Source organism: Aulostomus chinensis, chromosome 6, assembly GCF_037954235.1.
Source record: "Aulostomus chinensis isolate RoL2024-O1b breed Wild chromosome 6, RoL_Achi_v1.0, whole genome shotgun sequence".
NCBI classification, from domain to species: Eukaryota; Metazoa; Chordata; class Actinopteri; order Syngnathiformes; family Aulostomidae; genus Aulostomus; species Aulostomus chinensis.
In genome coordinates, this window is record NC_141325.1 from 6,115,768 (window position 1) to 6,131,548 (window position 15,781).

The 15,781-nt window shown below is 43.1% G+C and overlaps 2 protein-coding genes across 2 annotated transcripts; one reads left to right on the forward strand and one right to left on the reverse strand.

Moving 5' to 3' along the window:
• Window positions 1-13: 13 nt before the first annotated feature.
• On the forward strand, window positions 14-4,787 carry srrd (SRR1 domain containing). Its single transcript, XM_086206043.1, has 6 exons — window positions 14-346; window positions 514-554; window positions 671-879; window positions 965-1,063; window positions 2,177-2,328; window positions 2,403-4,787. Exons 1-6 carry the CDS (start codon window positions 141-143, stop codon window positions 2,641-2,643), a joined length of 948 nt encoding a protein of 315 aa, XP_086062169.1. The 5' UTR covers window positions 14-140; the 3' UTR covers window positions 2,644-4,787.
• Window positions 3,726-14,992, reverse strand: LOC147259835 (clustered mitochondria protein homolog). The gene is made up of 28 exons (XM_086206037.1): window positions 14,690-14,992; window positions 13,029-13,138; window positions 12,520-12,691; window positions 11,566-11,697; window positions 11,318-11,472; window positions 11,075-11,229; window positions 10,849-10,971; window positions 10,548-10,680; window positions 10,368-10,460; window positions 10,103-10,269; window positions 9,722-9,901; window positions 9,260-9,628; window positions 9,103-9,176; window positions 8,921-9,025; window positions 8,734-8,834; window positions 8,442-8,594; window positions 8,293-8,355; window positions 7,983-8,215; window positions 7,801-7,885; window positions 7,543-7,696; window positions 7,266-7,405; window positions 6,441-6,521; window positions 5,989-6,114; window positions 5,797-5,906; window positions 5,632-5,725; window positions 5,425-5,550; window positions 5,266-5,339; window positions 3,726-4,557 (listed from the first exon to the last, which is right to left on the reverse strand). Exons 1-28 carry the CDS (start codon window positions 14,736-14,738, stop codon window positions 3,933-3,935), a joined length of 4,182 nt encoding a protein of 1,393 aa, XP_086062163.1. The 5' UTR covers window positions 14,739-14,992; the 3' UTR covers window positions 3,726-3,932.
• Window positions 14,993-15,781: the final 789 nt, after the last annotated feature.

Sequence of the window (15,781 nt, forward strand, 5' to 3'; positions counted from 1 at the left end):
TTTTTTTCACGTAGGAAACCTTGATGACATCCGGAAGATGAAACCCTGGTGTCACACTCAATATATTCCCGGGTGTTGTCACCTGATGGCAAAACCTCAATTATTGCGAAGGTTAAGTAAAATACAAGGGAGCTATATGCATGTATGCTTGTATACATGAGGGTATCACACCTGAAGTTTCAGGTGAGTTAATCCAAATGTCGGACACTGGGGAGGAGTGGCAGGTTGCACGACGACGAAAAGGAACATCCCGGAGACTGAAAAGTGTTCAAGTGTCTCCAACTGAATTCTGCTGCCAGGAGCAGCTGGATATTGGGAAAACGGTCAAGCGGATCAAAGAAACAGTGTAAGGGCTCTAAATACATTCCAGCCGCAAACTGATGCCAAGTTTCCTTTAGGAAGTTTAATGAACTCTGTTGTGATCCTCAGCCTTAACCCGAGTTAACAGCTAGTACTCTTGGGGTCCACTGAAATTATTCTAAATGAATGAGTGATCTTCTCTTTTCTCTGCAGAGCTGAACTGAGATGTGAGGACTTTTGGATAGACTGGAAAGGTGAGTCTCTGTGGGAAAAAGCTTCTTCTAAATATCTGTCTTTAAAAAGTAAAAGGGGTCTGTTTGCCCTCATACTGAAGACAGGTCAGGAACCCTTACAGTAATTTTCTGTCCAGAGCTGCTGCTGACAGGAGCGGCATCCCTCTCAACTCGTCCAGTGAACTACAAGGACACAGAGGTCTCCATCGATCCGCTTCAGGACAGCAGAGCTAGCAGAGTATCCCCACAGACTGAGTGTGTGTGTTATGGCTTGGGCTCTTTTTCCTCATGTGTCTCATCTCGCTACCAGCTTGCCATGATGCTCTTACTGCTGGAGGCAGGACAGGTGAGAAGATGTGTGTTAATTCATTCTACATGGGACATTGTTCTGTCTAAACCTACAGTATGTGTCTCTGTCCCTTCTCCACCAGATTCCACTGAAAGACTGTTCCATGTTTGACCCTGTATTCTCCTCTGGAGAGAAGGATGTGTTGAGAGTGCTGGGTCTGACTGTGCTCTCAGAAAATGAGGTCGGTTGGCCACTTGTCTTTTATGATACATAACGTGGAGAGATAACAGCAAGTGCCAGTGTTTAATGCTTTGGCCTATAGGACTCTTTTCTTAATTTGAAGTTCATTCTTGACTATTGACCCAATAGCCAACAGGTACATTTTGAGTCTACATAAGTAGTCAGAGGCATTGCAAAAAAATAACCTTAACATTAAATATTTGTTTAAGTGCCGAAAATGTGTCTCCATTGTTTTCATTATTAAAGTGTCATATCTGATCTGATGCACAAGGGAAACAAGATGATAGCAACCTCCCTGCACTCTGAAATATCATCATTGTCTCTTTGATGTGCCAGTACTAGAAATGTATCTGCTTGATAACATTGTTGACCACAAACAGAAAGGACATCATATATGTTTTCCAACAAGACATCTTTTTCTACATGTTTAAATTCATTTGTCTTCATTGTTTCTTTCCCCCTGATCTCATTCAGTTCAGTTATGCAAGAAAATTAATGTGCATCCATCCATTTTCTACCGCTTATCCTGTTAAGGGTCGCAGGGGGGTGGAGCCTATCCCAGCAGCTTTCAGGCGAGAGGCAGGGTTCACCCTGGACAGGTCACCAGTCCATCGCAGGGCCAACACAGAGAGACAGACAACCATTCACACTCACAGTCACACCTACGGTCAATTTAGAGTATCCAATTAGTCTAGTCCACATTTGCATGTCTTTGGCTTGTGGGAGGAAGCTGGAGTACCAGAGAGAACCCACGCAGGCACAGGGACTCAAACCAGGAACCTTCTTGCTGTGAGGCGACAGTGCTAACCACTGCACCACCGTGCCGCCATTAATGTGCAAATCATGTTAGAATATCTGATATCAAAATAGAAAAATTAACATTAGGATAATGAAATTTGTACAAGTGAAGGTAGAAAAAAGCTTTTCAAAGTGTGTTTTTAAGAAAGCCTTAACATGGTCACTGTGATTGATCCCTCCTCTGAGGTTTTTTAGGTTGATTTAAAGAAAATAAAGTCTTCAGCCTAGGTATAAAACCAATGGAAAAATGTTCTAAAGAACCAAAAGACTGCTGTGATCTTGGATATCTTGTAATCAATCTGTTAATGTTGTGCAGGAGGGTAAGCGACATGTGACTAAACCCACCCTCTTCTATCTGATGCATTGTGGGAAAGCCCTGTACAACAACCTCCTGTGGAGGAACTGGAGCACTCAGCGTTTACCTTTGATGATGATAATTGGAAACAGCTTCAACGGCATGAGGGACAGGTTTGTACGTGTTTGGAGGAGTTCATGTTGAAGACATGCAGAGCTCAGGTGATATTTGTTTGTCTTCCCAACAGGACAGTGGAGAGAGAGCTGAAGCAGCATTACAGCTATATTAGCCGGGTAGTGTCCGTATGCGAGGAGACACAACTTGCCTGTCCGTCCCGACTGCGGGATGTCTTCAGTGACACAGCCCTCATCACATTTCCATCAAGCAATCTTATTCAACTCCCACAATCCACCTGGATAGAGCCACCTGAGCCTCAGTACATGCAATGTCCCGATTTGGAGATAATACTGAAGGACGCTCAGAGCTGAGACTGGACATGGACACGAAATGCTCAGAAATAGGAGCACTGCTGGTGTGGCTCATGGAACATAATAACAAAATCACACTTTTTTTAAAGACTCAAGCCCATTGAAATAAAGTCCTTTCACTTTTCAATTCTACCGAAAGTGCCTGGACCTGGATTTCCTATTCCATTTTTGGTCATAATTCTTCAAATATCTTTGAACACTTAAATAACACATTTTTTTAATTATTATTTTTTTTGGTCAGTAAAACATAACAAAACAGTTTTCAGGTTTTATATAAACATTCCAGAAAATGTAAACTTGCTCTGAAGAGTCATATTCTTTTCCAGGACAGTAACAAGCTGTGTAGTTCATGATACAGTTCATATCTAAAGTTCTGCACGTCAATTTTCGCCTACTGTGGCAATCAGCAGCTGCCAGGAAACGGCTAATGTGTGTTTTGGAAAGTGAGCAATAATGTGCGCTAATTTGTAGCCTGGAAACCAGACCAACCTGTAAGCTCATAATTATATGTTCCCTCAATGGTGAGTCAGTCTGGTGACACCTTTTATATTCAGATTTATCACTGAGAACGCGCAAACAAACAGCAGCTTGTAAAAGGGGTTCGTATAAATCCACCTTTTCATTGCATCGTCTTCTACCTTTCCTGCCTAACACATGAACTCATCGGGAAAATGTAGTTATTTTTCAAAAAGGGATCTTGCCACTCTCAAAGTTCATTAATTAATCCAAAATGAAAATAATATATATTTTAGAATATATGCACTATATTTAATATCAATTTTATCAATTCACATGCATCACACATGGTATAAGATTAAATATTCTGAAATATGTATTAAACTGTATGTAGTGCATTTGTATGTAAAATATTTTATATATACATACGTTTTATAAAGAATAATACATTTGAACTCTTTTAAATTATATTGTTTTTATATCATGTATCCATCAAAAATTGCCTTCACGTCATAGTTTTGCAAATCAACTCTTCTGTATTCTACTTTTCCTCTCACCACCTGTTAACGTGAACCACATGCTGGTAATGAACAAATGTGTCAAAGCACAAACTGGTTTTAAAGAGGTTAAAGCACCACAGTAAAAGCTTTATTGTTAGAAAAAAACAAACAAACAGCACTCAACAGTACAGCTCTCTCCCAGCATCAACCCAAAGTATCACTCCTCATCTCACTCTGTCACTCCGCTTCTTGTTCGCGGGGTCTGCTAACATCCTGGGAGAGGTTTTATTTTTTTTCTTACAGCAGTGACCTGACAAAACTACAACACTGTCTTTACTCTTCAGTTGTTCCGTTGACAGAAATGCTTTCTGCTCCATTGACTTCTCCGTCTTTATCGGCAGCTCCATTGGCTATCATCACTTCTGGAACGTCTGCCCAGCTCTTGTTACCCTTAAGAACGGATGGAGCCGTGATCTCCAACGATCCATTTAGTGCACCATTGACTTCACTGAACCCTGACTTCATCTCATCAGCTGCTGTGTCAGACTTTATCTCCTCAGTGGTCACGCTGCTCCTCACTCCATTTGCTGCACTTGACTCTGTCTCAGCCTTCTCCACTGTCTCGCCATTTTCTAGCTTGCCCTCAGCATCTGCTCTTTCACTGTTTTCCCCTTCTGTCTCTGTTTTCTCCTCATGTTCAGGCTCCACCACATGACCATTAGCTGAAACTATAGCATCAGCAGAAGCCTCCCCATGGCTCTCAATTGTGTTCTCCAATGTGGGGCTTCCTCCATTCTCAGCTTCCTTCCCGCATCCTGTTTCTGGATGTTCCTTTTCCTCTCCTCCATTCGCAGTTTCTGAGGCAAAGAGTTCAGTAGATGCAGCTTTGTATGCCAGTTCTTTTGCCACTGCTGCCTTTAGCTCCAGGTGTTTCTGCTTATACTCCTGGAACCGGTCACTATGAAAATATAATGTATTCATGAGTACTGTAGTTTACTACATCATTAAAACATGTCCAGTATGCTGAATCAACACTAGAGCTTCTACCTTCTCGTGTAATTTAAACAAACTTGACATCTTGCATTTGTGTAACAGCAATAGAGGGTAAAAATATAAACATTTTTAAAGCAATAATGCAGTACGCAGTGTTTTTAGACAAAATTAGCTTTTTGGACAGTTTTAATCATTGGCAGGAGGAGCAAGAAGACAGTGGACCGATCCAAAAACAACATGGAGTCAATAGTCCTCATCACAGACAAACTGGTAATGTCTATATGCTGGTTATGCTGGCAATGTTGTCGTCTGTATCCTCAGTATTTGTTAGCCAACACATCTCAGGTACTCCCCAGACAGCAGGCACATTTGGGTCTAATCCAGGACACGTCTGACTGAGCTACAGCACTGGGAACTATGGAACAGGCACGACATGGCCCAAAGGAAAGAGCTTGGCTTGACTTTGGTTAGATGTCGGCCATACAAGGTTGACCTTTGGTTCAGTTTAGGCAGCCACATTCACGGCCAAATATGTGCCACAAGAGAACTGAACTGAAGACAGATGAGAGACAAATTTGAACCAAACATTCATTGCCCTCTGACTAATCTGCCATGCTCGCGCAGCATCAAGACATTGTGTCAATCATTTTTAAGTGCTTCACTGAAAATTTACCTGTGTGCAATCCTTCTGATCCCAGTGACCAGAACCATCTGCTCCAGGATTGTGTCAGTTGTGGGAGTCAGGCACTAAACCAAGGCAGAGCAGATGGGTTAAAAGACACCCTTATCATTTGTTCATTTGAAAAAGGCCGAAGATCCCCTCAGGTCGTACCTCCACTATTTGCTCTGTACAGTCAGGGCCAGCCTGTCTTAGAGAGCGCTCCACCCGCACCGCCTGCTTGGTAATTGTGCTCAGAAACTCAGTGCTGCAGTGTGTCTGAGGGTGATCTGCTCCAAACTGAAAAATAATCACATGATGACATGCACATCCACTTTTTTAAGTCCCCCTTTATTGCATTCACAAGAAAGATATACTGACCAAGGAGGTAAATGTAGTGAGGGCCTCTTTCTCATGGGTCATAGCACTTCGATAGTCACCCTTGCTGCACATCCACTGGGACAACAGATGCTGGCTGCACATGAGAGGGGGGTGTTGGAATCGAGGGAAATGGAGGAATAGTGGAAGCTGAAAATGGTGTCTTACTTGAGAGCAGTGTGCAGATTTGTGGGGCCAAAGAAGGATGTGTTGATTCTGAGGGCGTTTTTGAGGAACTGCCCCGCTTGGTCTCCTGTCATCACCAACCCAAGACAGCTCTACATGATGACAATGTCAGGAAGATCACTTTTAGTAATTATAAAAAGGATATTTTGATATTGTGAGTTTGTTATGACCTACATCCAATGTCGCGATGAAGGGATGGTCTTCTCCATGGATAGTGAGCATAAGCAGGCGAGCTCGGAGCAGACACTTCTGGGCCAGGCTGATCTCACCTCCAGCATACACATACACAGCCAAGAGTGCCTATGTATAACACAACCATACCATTTATCACTCTGTGACCAAATGACACTGCATTTATTCCATAAAAATAAAGGGTTTGTTAAAGGCATTCATTCATTCATCGTCTTCCGCTTATTCCTTTCTATAAAGGGTCGCGGGGGGGGGGGGCTGGAGCCTCTCCCAGCGTCTACAGGCGAGAGGCGGGGTTCACCCTGGACAGGTCGCCAGTCCATCGCAGGGCTTGTTAAAGGCAGTTACAGACAATTGATATCAACCCTACAACGACTCACGCTTCTGATTCCAGAAGCCATACATCAATAAAGCAACATTTTTTTTCCTGTACTCACATATTGCTGGATGGTGTTGGGATGGTCGAAGCCAAGCACCCTCTCACTGATGATCACCGCCTTCAGTTGGCCACTACGGGCCTTGAGAACAGGAGTCATAGCGAGAATCATCATCATTATTATTATTATTATTAAGTTTATTATTATTATTATTACCATTATTGTTACGATATTAGCCAACGTGATCCCCTCATAATGTAAAAAGACAACAAATACCTTTTTAAAATAAAATTGAATGAAAACAGACTGTTTCCTAATGTCATAAAATTTCATGAATGGATCATTTATTTTATGAGTAAAATCTAAATTTACAAAATGTGTCAGGTGAATGCAGCAGTGGAATAGTGCTTTTTCCTCTCTAGTGAAGAAGTGATACTTAATAAGGTACCAACACCTACGAGTATGTGTGTATCTCTTACATCCAAACCCTTGCTCCACAAGCTCTTACGATGCTAATTACACTCATTCCTATGAGGTAAAACTCTGCATTTCACAGTGTAGGGAACTTGTGTAGGAGCAGAGGGTGTTCTCCATAGACTTAGTTCTCTGCAAACTCGATTGTTGATAAATGATTTCATTATGCAGCTCTTGAAATTTCCAAACATTTATCTGAACACATAGGTCCAATTCTGAGAGCAAAATGAGTCTTTGCAGTGATGCTCAAAACTATTTATACACCAAGTCACAGCCTTGCCACTACTGACACAGCAGGAACAGCAAAGCCCAGAACGCAAGCTTGTCAGTCGTTGTTTGTAATTACTGTCACTCCCAGAAGATGGAGACAAAGGTCTCACCCTTAAAGCTTTTCAGAGTTTAGTGTTTTACCTCAGCTGCCTTCCCCTGCAGGTAGGCCACCTTGGCTAACAGGCTGTGACAGTAGCAGGCCTCAGGATGTAGGTCATCACACACCCTACCAAACAGGTACGCTGCTTCTTTTAAGTGTTGATGAGCCTGATCCAGCAGACCTACAATCAAAAACCAGCCCCAATTTTTAACTGGAAATTCTATCAATTTAAGCTGAGCTTCAACACACCAGCCACCAAACTGCTTAGACTTATATAAATCTGCAGCTCAGAGCTCAGAGCTCAGAATTTTGGCGCACCTTTCTGGATGGAGGTCTGTGCAGCACAAAATGCTTTGGAGGCATCCACAGTTGGCATGTGAATGTGCTTGACAACAGGGAAAATGTTGATGATGTCGTCAGGACCAACGGGGGCTTTACTTTGGTTGTCAAGGAAGTAGTCCCTCAGTCTCAACTGAGGCAGAAACAGAGAACACATGATTATTTTTCTTTGCATTACCCAGTAAATCTTGTTTCTTTATTCTAACATGACAAACACAAGGATTTAGTGTTTATTACCTGCACTCCCGTCTTCAAACAGAACTCTCTGAGCAGGGAGATCTTCTGAAGCCCATAGTTCTCAGCCAGTTGGTTTGGACCAGATCTATCACAAAAGTGAGAGTGGTTCTAAAAATGACACTGAGCTATCATGTGAAAAACAAACCAGATGTAAGAGCAAACAAAAAGGGCTTCAGGCTTACCCGAGGTTGTCAAAGATGTTGTAGGTTTCAGCTGCATCCTGGCAGACCAGGTTCCACAGCTCAGCCCCAGTGAGCGTGCTCCAGGGCGTGCTGTCAGAGGCTCCAGGCCCTCGGCCACGCCGCCGTGACTTCTTTTTCGTGTCCTCCCCAAGGGGGGTGGATATAAAGTTGGGAACCAAAAGGCAGCAAAGGAAGTGACTGACGGCTGCAGCGAGGCATGGTATGTCCACACCCTGCGAAGACACCACCGGAGGGTGCAATTCCTAGACCTGATACTATGTCACCATACTACACAGAAGCGTGCAAATACCTGAGCAAAACTGTTGAATACTCTTCTTGCCGAGCGGATGAAAATTTCACTTATAACTGTTCTCTGGGGCAGACAAAAAGAGGAATTATAGAACACAATAACATTGTCATAACTTCTTTAAATGTGACTATTTTGCATGTCAAACACACCAGTATATGCCTCAGTTTATCTTTGTGTTCTGACTGCTTGATTGTTTTGACCACATGACCCAAGTAGCGGAGGTTAATGCCTCTCTGGTGTAGCGCCTGTTTTAGTGATGCTCCATCCATTGGTACCTCAGTGCTTTGCAAGCAATACTCCACCTGCAAGCGCGCACACATACACACACACACACACACACACACACACACATACACACGCACACATTCAAACAAATACGTGGTGACTTTGTTTTGAGTAGATGTGCTGTTGATATATCATATAAACAACGAATTTACTCACGAAGGCTGGTATCTGGTGCGTGGTGATGAAAGCTGCTGCTTCCCTCAGTAACCTCTCCTGCAGCTTTGTTGACACACTTTCATCAGGAGGGAATAACACTCCTGAATACATGAAAAAAGAAGCCTGTCATTTGTATTCATGCAGATATGAGAGTGTATGTGTGTGCATGTGTACTTTCTCTTAGTACCTGGAGAGAAGATGCTTGGGTTAAATCGCATCTCGAAGATGATGTCACTGACGGAGCCCACCTCTTTACATGCAGCTCGGACTGCATTTGTGGCTCGAGAGTCACCTGTAAATATAAAATTATGTACATGAAGTAAAATATATCCAATATAAACAAATTGTTACCTCGCTACTTTAACTCACTAGCTGTTGCACATTCTTCAAAGCCTCCATTCTCATCCAGTGTCTCCCTGACACACTGTGTGAACTGAGTATGTCTAAGAGAAAGACAAAATGTTACATCCTGGGGGGCGGCGGACACAAGATTGAAAAGGCACATTTCATGTACAAGACAACTCACTTGAGCAGGATGAAGGCCTGTATCAACTCTGGTCTCAATCTACAGAGACTGTGAGGGAAAGGCCGTGGAAGCCCTGTGTCAGACTGATAGTTCTCTAGCCAACCGTTGTTCTCTTGGTCAGCAGCCTCTTGATAGAAGTTTGCATCAGCTGGGAAACTCCTGAACACGTCCAGAACGTAGAACCTCCCATCTGCCCCCAACAGTCCCTGAGCATCCACCGACGTGAACAGTGGAACCTTATGGCCACTGGGTGCTATGACAACATGTCTCTGGAGAGAAAGAGTTTTGGCGGTGTGAGCTAGGAGCTCTAGTAGCTGTCTGCGATGGGGAGATTCCTGGGCTCCAGCATTGACTCCATAGAGCAAGCCTCTGATGAACACAAAAACAGGACATCCATGAATGAAACATAAATTGATTTAAGGTGACAGCACTGCAACGGCCACATCGGTCTACAGGATGTACCTGGAGGCAGGGGGGATGTCCTGGTTCTGCTCTGAGCCTTCCAAGCCAGGAGCCAAACCCTGAGCTGACAGACGCACTCCTCTGTAGTCGACGATGGCTGTAGGTAGAGTGTGCAACCCCTGCAGTCCATCAAGATTGCTATAAGCTTGTACTCCTTTAAGCTCCAACCTCTGAGCAGCCCTGCAAGTAAAAATTCAAAAATATTTCCATAATCTGTGCCAAAGAGGCACCATTCTGAAGGCAAAAAAAATAATTTTATAATACTCTTATCAAGCATAATTTGCGAGTGCTTTACAGCCAAAACCCCAAATCTACAACTGATGGCTTGAAAAGGCATAACAAGTTTTTCCCTGAAACTTTGTCATCTTGGTTTGCTCTCACCTGCGGCCCCTCTCCCCACCAAACACTGCACTCGCTGCACCCTGGCTCATGAACAAGCCACCCCACAGGAAAGCTGGGTCCTCAGGGTTTCCTGTGACTGGCTCCACATAACCTTCTATGACACTCTCTGCTCCCTGTGTCACCGCTCTCACAAAGGCACTGTTTACCTAGGAAAAGGGGAATGTGCTGTTGTTATCCAGGGATTTACGATGACATTAAAATCATGGTGCTTCAGGCTAAAGTGCAGCAAATGATTTATGGTTACCTGCAGCAGAGCTCTGTCTCGCTGCAGCCTCTCCTCCAGACTAGCTTGTGGTAGATCTCTGGCTGCTTGCAGCTCCTCATTCCAATCTGGAGCCTTTACATGACAAATACAATTGAACAATTACTTTTACTCAGTGTAACTACTGACAAATACAAACAACCACACTGTACTGTAACTAACCTGTGTTGCTGGTTGCTCATCCATTCCAAGCCTGCTGAAGGTGTTTTTATGAGTGCGGGATGCACATGGAGGCCCCAGCCAACACTGGGTGTGATAAGGAGTAGGCATGGCCTCCACTGGGGGTAACTGATGCCTAAAAAAGACCCAGAGAATATTTCCAATAATCAACTTGATTTGCAATATTGAAATATCTAATCCAGACTTTGAAATTTACACTTTCATAGTAACTTCTCTAAGCCCTGCAAAGAGGATTCTGGTTATATATTTGTATGTGTACTTTATGCATAAGTAACAGTATTACCTGTTTTTAAGAGACGAAAAGGTTTGTTTGAAGGCAGGACTAATGTGACACAGCAGGTCAGTAAAACAGTGACAAACAGGGGAAGATTGAACAGGACGAGGATCAAACACTTGGTCTGTAGATCTGAGATGAAGAAGAACAGAAAAGAAAGAAAACCCTTAGGACCTTCACAATCCTCTGATACACAAGTCATGACATTGGTTGAATATCAGGATAATTTCCTTACCTATTGACAAAGAAACCTTTTGGGCACGATGTGATCTCACACCGTTGTCCCTCCTTTGTCACCACAGTGACATACAGGAAGTCACCCTGCAGCTTCCTGTGTCCAGGGGGTGGGTTCCAGCAGCTGAGAGACAGGTCCCTCAGGTAAACGGGAGTCTGATGACACAGAATGTAAGTCACAAGGGGTCCATGTTTTAGTGGACAGACCAAATGTACAGAGAGATTCCAGGAATTGTTAGCATACCTCAGGCTGGGAGCTCTGTGGCAGCAGGCCCATCAGTGGCCTGTCTGAGGAACCAGGGAGCAGGTACTCAGGTGGAGCTCCATCCTGGTTGGCTGAATCTGTTTTTTGGTGGCTTATAGAGCGTTTCAGGCTCTTTCCATTCAGTAAGCTGGACTCTGCAGCAGTAAAAACAATATCAGAGTGAGCTGCATTTTAATTTGGGGTCACAGAATTAGCCTTCTGTCTGTGAGAAGAGTTTGTCTGCACACCCGGTGTTTGTGTGAGTGTCTCCAGTATGCTCGGTGAGCGTCCTTCTCTCAGCGCATCCTGAGGTCCTGGAGTTCTCAGCAGCTCAAGAACGCGAGCTAGATGAAGCCTGACTGAGCGGGCAGAGTAAGGCTCTGGAAAGACAAACACCACGAATGGAAAAGTTACGCTAACGTTCAAGAAACTGATGCTAAAATAAAGTGGCCTTTGCACTTATTTATATTTTGTTGTGCTTTTTTATTCAAAAACAACATCAAGTATAACTGAACTCTTGATGTCTGATACTCATATTCATATTCATACTGATACTGATACCAGACTGTGTGGTGACCAGTTGCTCAGGGAGATACACAGTAATAATCTTGGCAGCTATATATTATGTTATGATGACACAGAAGTGGCGAGACTGCAATTCTGATTGAGCAATATAAATGACTAAGGTATCAAGCACTTTCCCACACACACACATACACACACACACACACACACACACACACACACACACATACCGTGTCGGTGTGTTTGTTCTTGTGTGTGTGAAAGTGGAAGGGTTGGGTACGATGCAGCTTTTTACAAATACCAGAGTACTTTTACAGTTTAGAATTCCTGGCCTTTTTTCTTACTCAAGTAAAGGATATGAATACTTCACATCCTTTAGTCGATCATGATCCCATATGGAGATACTGTACATTAACGACAACCATGAGAGTTTTAAGGCAATATAAACTAAAAGTTGTTTTAAAGTATGTCAAAAAGAAATATACTGAGTACAGCTTGCAAAAGTTGTGAAGGATTTTGAAATGTTTTTGAGTTCAACAGGTCATTCAAGTCTCCACAGTGGGAACTTTGATAATCAAATGCTTTCTTTCCAATTTCCAGTGAATTTTTTGGGACTTTTGGTTATGTATGATTTATAAGATAATAAATAAAACAAACACTTGAAAATATAAGCCTACCTTCAACCAGACGGAGGATGGCTCCCGGTTTAAGCCCCTTCAGGCTCTGCAGTTCTGCGAGGGGGTCGAGAGTAGCTCCAGCGAATGCCAGCGTCAGATTGGAGCGTGGACACACCTCATCCCTCGAAAGTAAAGTCATTACTGCATCCTGAACCAGCCAAAATCCATGGACCTGCATGTGATTTACAAGAGCAATGAAACCTGACTTTTCCTGTTATGTGTTTGGAGAGTCCCTGATACACATTTACTGAAAAAAGAAGACATGAAGTGTATCAGGAAAATGACTCTTTTTTTTTTTTAACAAATATCCTCTGACCATATAACTAAAACATTTGCAAATTATTTAGTGTAATGATTTCTAAAAAAAAAAACTACAGCTATGATCCAAAAAAAGGAATTTTTAATGTGTAGGGGTTTTTTTAGGTACCAGTGTGCTACTTTGAAATCTTAATTCTGTTCGTGACCCCGAAGGAGAAACTCTTGGTGGAGACAATAGAACCCTGTTGTACCTGCAACTCAAACGGCTCCACTCCAGCTCCCTGGATCTTTACAGGGAATGATGTGTCATCATTTTGCTTGATACCAACAGTCTCCTTTCCACCCACTGGACTGATACCATCTGTTTGAGGGAGAAATCAGAGAACTGAAACAGACTCAGGATAATCGCAACAGCTCTGCAGTGGATTGAGATTGTTTTCCTGTCTCCCCCTCACTACACGCAAGAATCATCTCCAGCTCACTGTGACCCCGAAAGACTGTTTAAACTATTATGAAAATGAATTAATAACAGCATTAGTTTCTAATAATGGTTTGTCGTGCATATAACATCATCTATTTTTGCTGCTAAATCAAACAACAGTAAATCCCCTCAAAAGAGGAGCATGAGCTGGGCCAAAGAATGTGTGTGTCAGAGAGAGAGCACTGGAGGGTGAGAGGGAGTTTATGCCAAAAAATTTCAAAGAAAGGGAGAATGGGGTGTGTCCACACACACACACACACACACACACACACACACACACACACACGCTCGCACGCACACACACATACACGTTTTCACATGCACACACAAACACGTAGTAGAACCAATGGGAGAGCAGGACCAAGCATGTTCTTCAACCAGCAGTGTGACTAAACCTGTTGAGTTTGCCTACTGGCCCTCATGTCGTCTCAGGATGGAGGGACAGACACACCCAGCACTGGCATGTGGAAACAGCAGCATGCTAACACATAAACTAACAAACTTATAGAGCTGCTGTGGCGCATTCTTGCATGTATGCATGCATGTCCAAGTACTGAGCACACTCATTTCTGAGGACTGTGTTCATTGTGCAGTCAAACCCCAGCTCTTGCTGTCAATCTGGGACTACTTTAACACTGGAAAGTACCCAAAAAACATTTCTCTCTTTTTGATTGGCTGCAACAAGGTTCCACCTCTTTGCAGGCTTTGAGCCATCTTCTCAACTGCTGCCTTACTACGACAGAAAACATCATTGTAGCCCTGACAAGTTTATTTTAGCATTCATGTCTGACGATGGGTTGTGTCAGAGCAGATTTCCTGCCTTTTCTTTGTGGCATATGGTTTAATCCCAAAGGAATCACCATTCAAACATTCTTCGAAATAGCATAAGCTGTCAATCATAAGGCTGTGCCCACAGATTTAAGGGGGATAATAACACCCCAGGGAAAAGTCACCTGGAGACAGGCCAGCACACTCATTCAACCTTAATTCAGTCATTGTGTCTTATGGAAGGGAGTGGCAAAGGTTACAGCAAGTCAAGAGGTCCACTTGAGATATTTGCAAAAGGAGACACTTATTAGGTAGATAGACATCAAAGGTAGAAAAATGGTAGAATTTTTCAATATAGAGTGAGACATCCTGTGTAGAGATTTAGAGGAAATCAACTCTTCCCTGTTCTTAAATGGTAGCGACTGAGAATCGTTCAGTGTTTTTCTGCTGATTTCAGGTTCTCCACGTGTCTCTGTGAACACTTGCACCATGAAGTTTACAGCAGATTCTTCAAGTTGGTGAAAAGAGAGTGTAGTTATACTCAGAGCAGCAGAGCCATGCTAAATCTCCCACCCTCCTCACATTCTCCAGCGAGGGAGGAACCAGACAAAAAGAACGGAAGAGTAGACTCAAGTAGAAAAGAACATCGCAGAGATTTCTCACCAGCCTTGGAATGATTTCTTCCTCCTCCTCTCCTCACTTTGTCCTTCATGACTGCGTGTTGACGTTGTTTTCTCCAGCTGCCCCCTTTTTGTTTTTTTTTTGTTACTTCTCTGAGTTGAAAGCTGCTTCCCCTTGTAGTCTTGTGTCAAGCTGCTAGAAGAATTCAACTAGAGAGAGACAGAGTGGGTGGAAATGTGCAGCCGGGTTGTTTATGAGCCCAGCAGAGTGAAAGTAAATGGCTGTCTGTTCAGGATTGTGACTCCTGCCCCCTTCTACTCTGCAAACTCAACTTATCTCTTCTCCCTGTGTAAAAAAGCCACACCCTCTTATTGCTCCACACAGGCTCATTACACTGTGTGTCTCTCGCACTTTGTTGGACGGGGTGTGTCTATTCATTCTAGTTCTACTCACTCTTGCCTCCCTTGGCCTGTTTCAATCCTCACCCCTTAAGCCCTGGGGGAAAGGTGGGAATAAGAAGTGGTTTGACCCTAGTCAGCAGAGCACGGTGCTCCTCACACGAAGCATTTCAGTTAGAAGTGTTGTGTTCAGTTTGTGTATCCATGTATTTATAGTTTATTACAATCAGGTAAATATATTACGCCACTTTTTAAACAAATCCATGCTTCCAAAGCCCAAGGGGGCCCTTATGGGTGCCTCCTGTGTTACATTTTTCAAGTGTGAAGTTAGCTTTAGATGAAAATACAATCACAAATCCCTCCACAAAAGGGTGTGTGCCTAAATCTAATGATGAGGTTACTCACTCAATTTTGAGATGCTCACATCTACTACATGCACATTTCACACATACCAAGACTCATGTCTGTCAAAACTACATTGCTTCAGCTGGTAATTTGGAATCCCATCCAATAACAAGTCCTTTAATTTGATTCATCTGAGTTAACATCGAGAATTTGGTGAGGCCTGGTTACCTGTCAACTGAAAGACAGGAAAGTCAAGCATGGGTTTACTCATAATATTCAGACAGTCAATCCCTGCCACAAATAACTGAAATTCTCACATATTCTCCATATATTAAGGTCAAAGTTGAACTTGTATTGGCTCAAACGTATACATTTAGGGTTATATCAACTA

Bases quoted from the DNA above. Each gene is read 5' to 3' on its own strand.
- LOC147259835 (XM_086206037.1), bottom strand. From the start codon at position 14,738: ATGAAGGACAAAGTGAGGAGAGGAGGAGGAAGAAATCATTCCAAGGCT. The intron at 6,522-7,265 runs GTAAAACACTAA...CCTGTTCTCAAG, and splicing joins TGCAGGGGAAGGCAGCTGAG to GCCCGTAGTGGCCAACTGAA. The intron at 5,551-5,631 runs GTCAGTATATCT...ATTATTTTTCAG, and splicing joins TCACTACATTTACCTCCTTG to TTTGGAGCAGATCACCCTCA.
- srrd (XM_086206043.1), top strand. From the start codon at position 141: ATGTATGCTTGTATACATGAGGGTATCACACCTGAAGTTTCAGGTGAG. The intron at 555-670 runs GTGAGTCTCTGT...TTTTCTGTCCAG, and splicing joins CTTTTGGATAGACTGGAAAG to AGCTGCTGCTGACAGGAGCG. The intron at 1,064-2,176 runs GTCGGTTGGCCA...AATGTTGTGCAG, and splicing joins CTGTGCTCTCAGAAAATGAG to GAGGGTAAGCGACATGTGAC.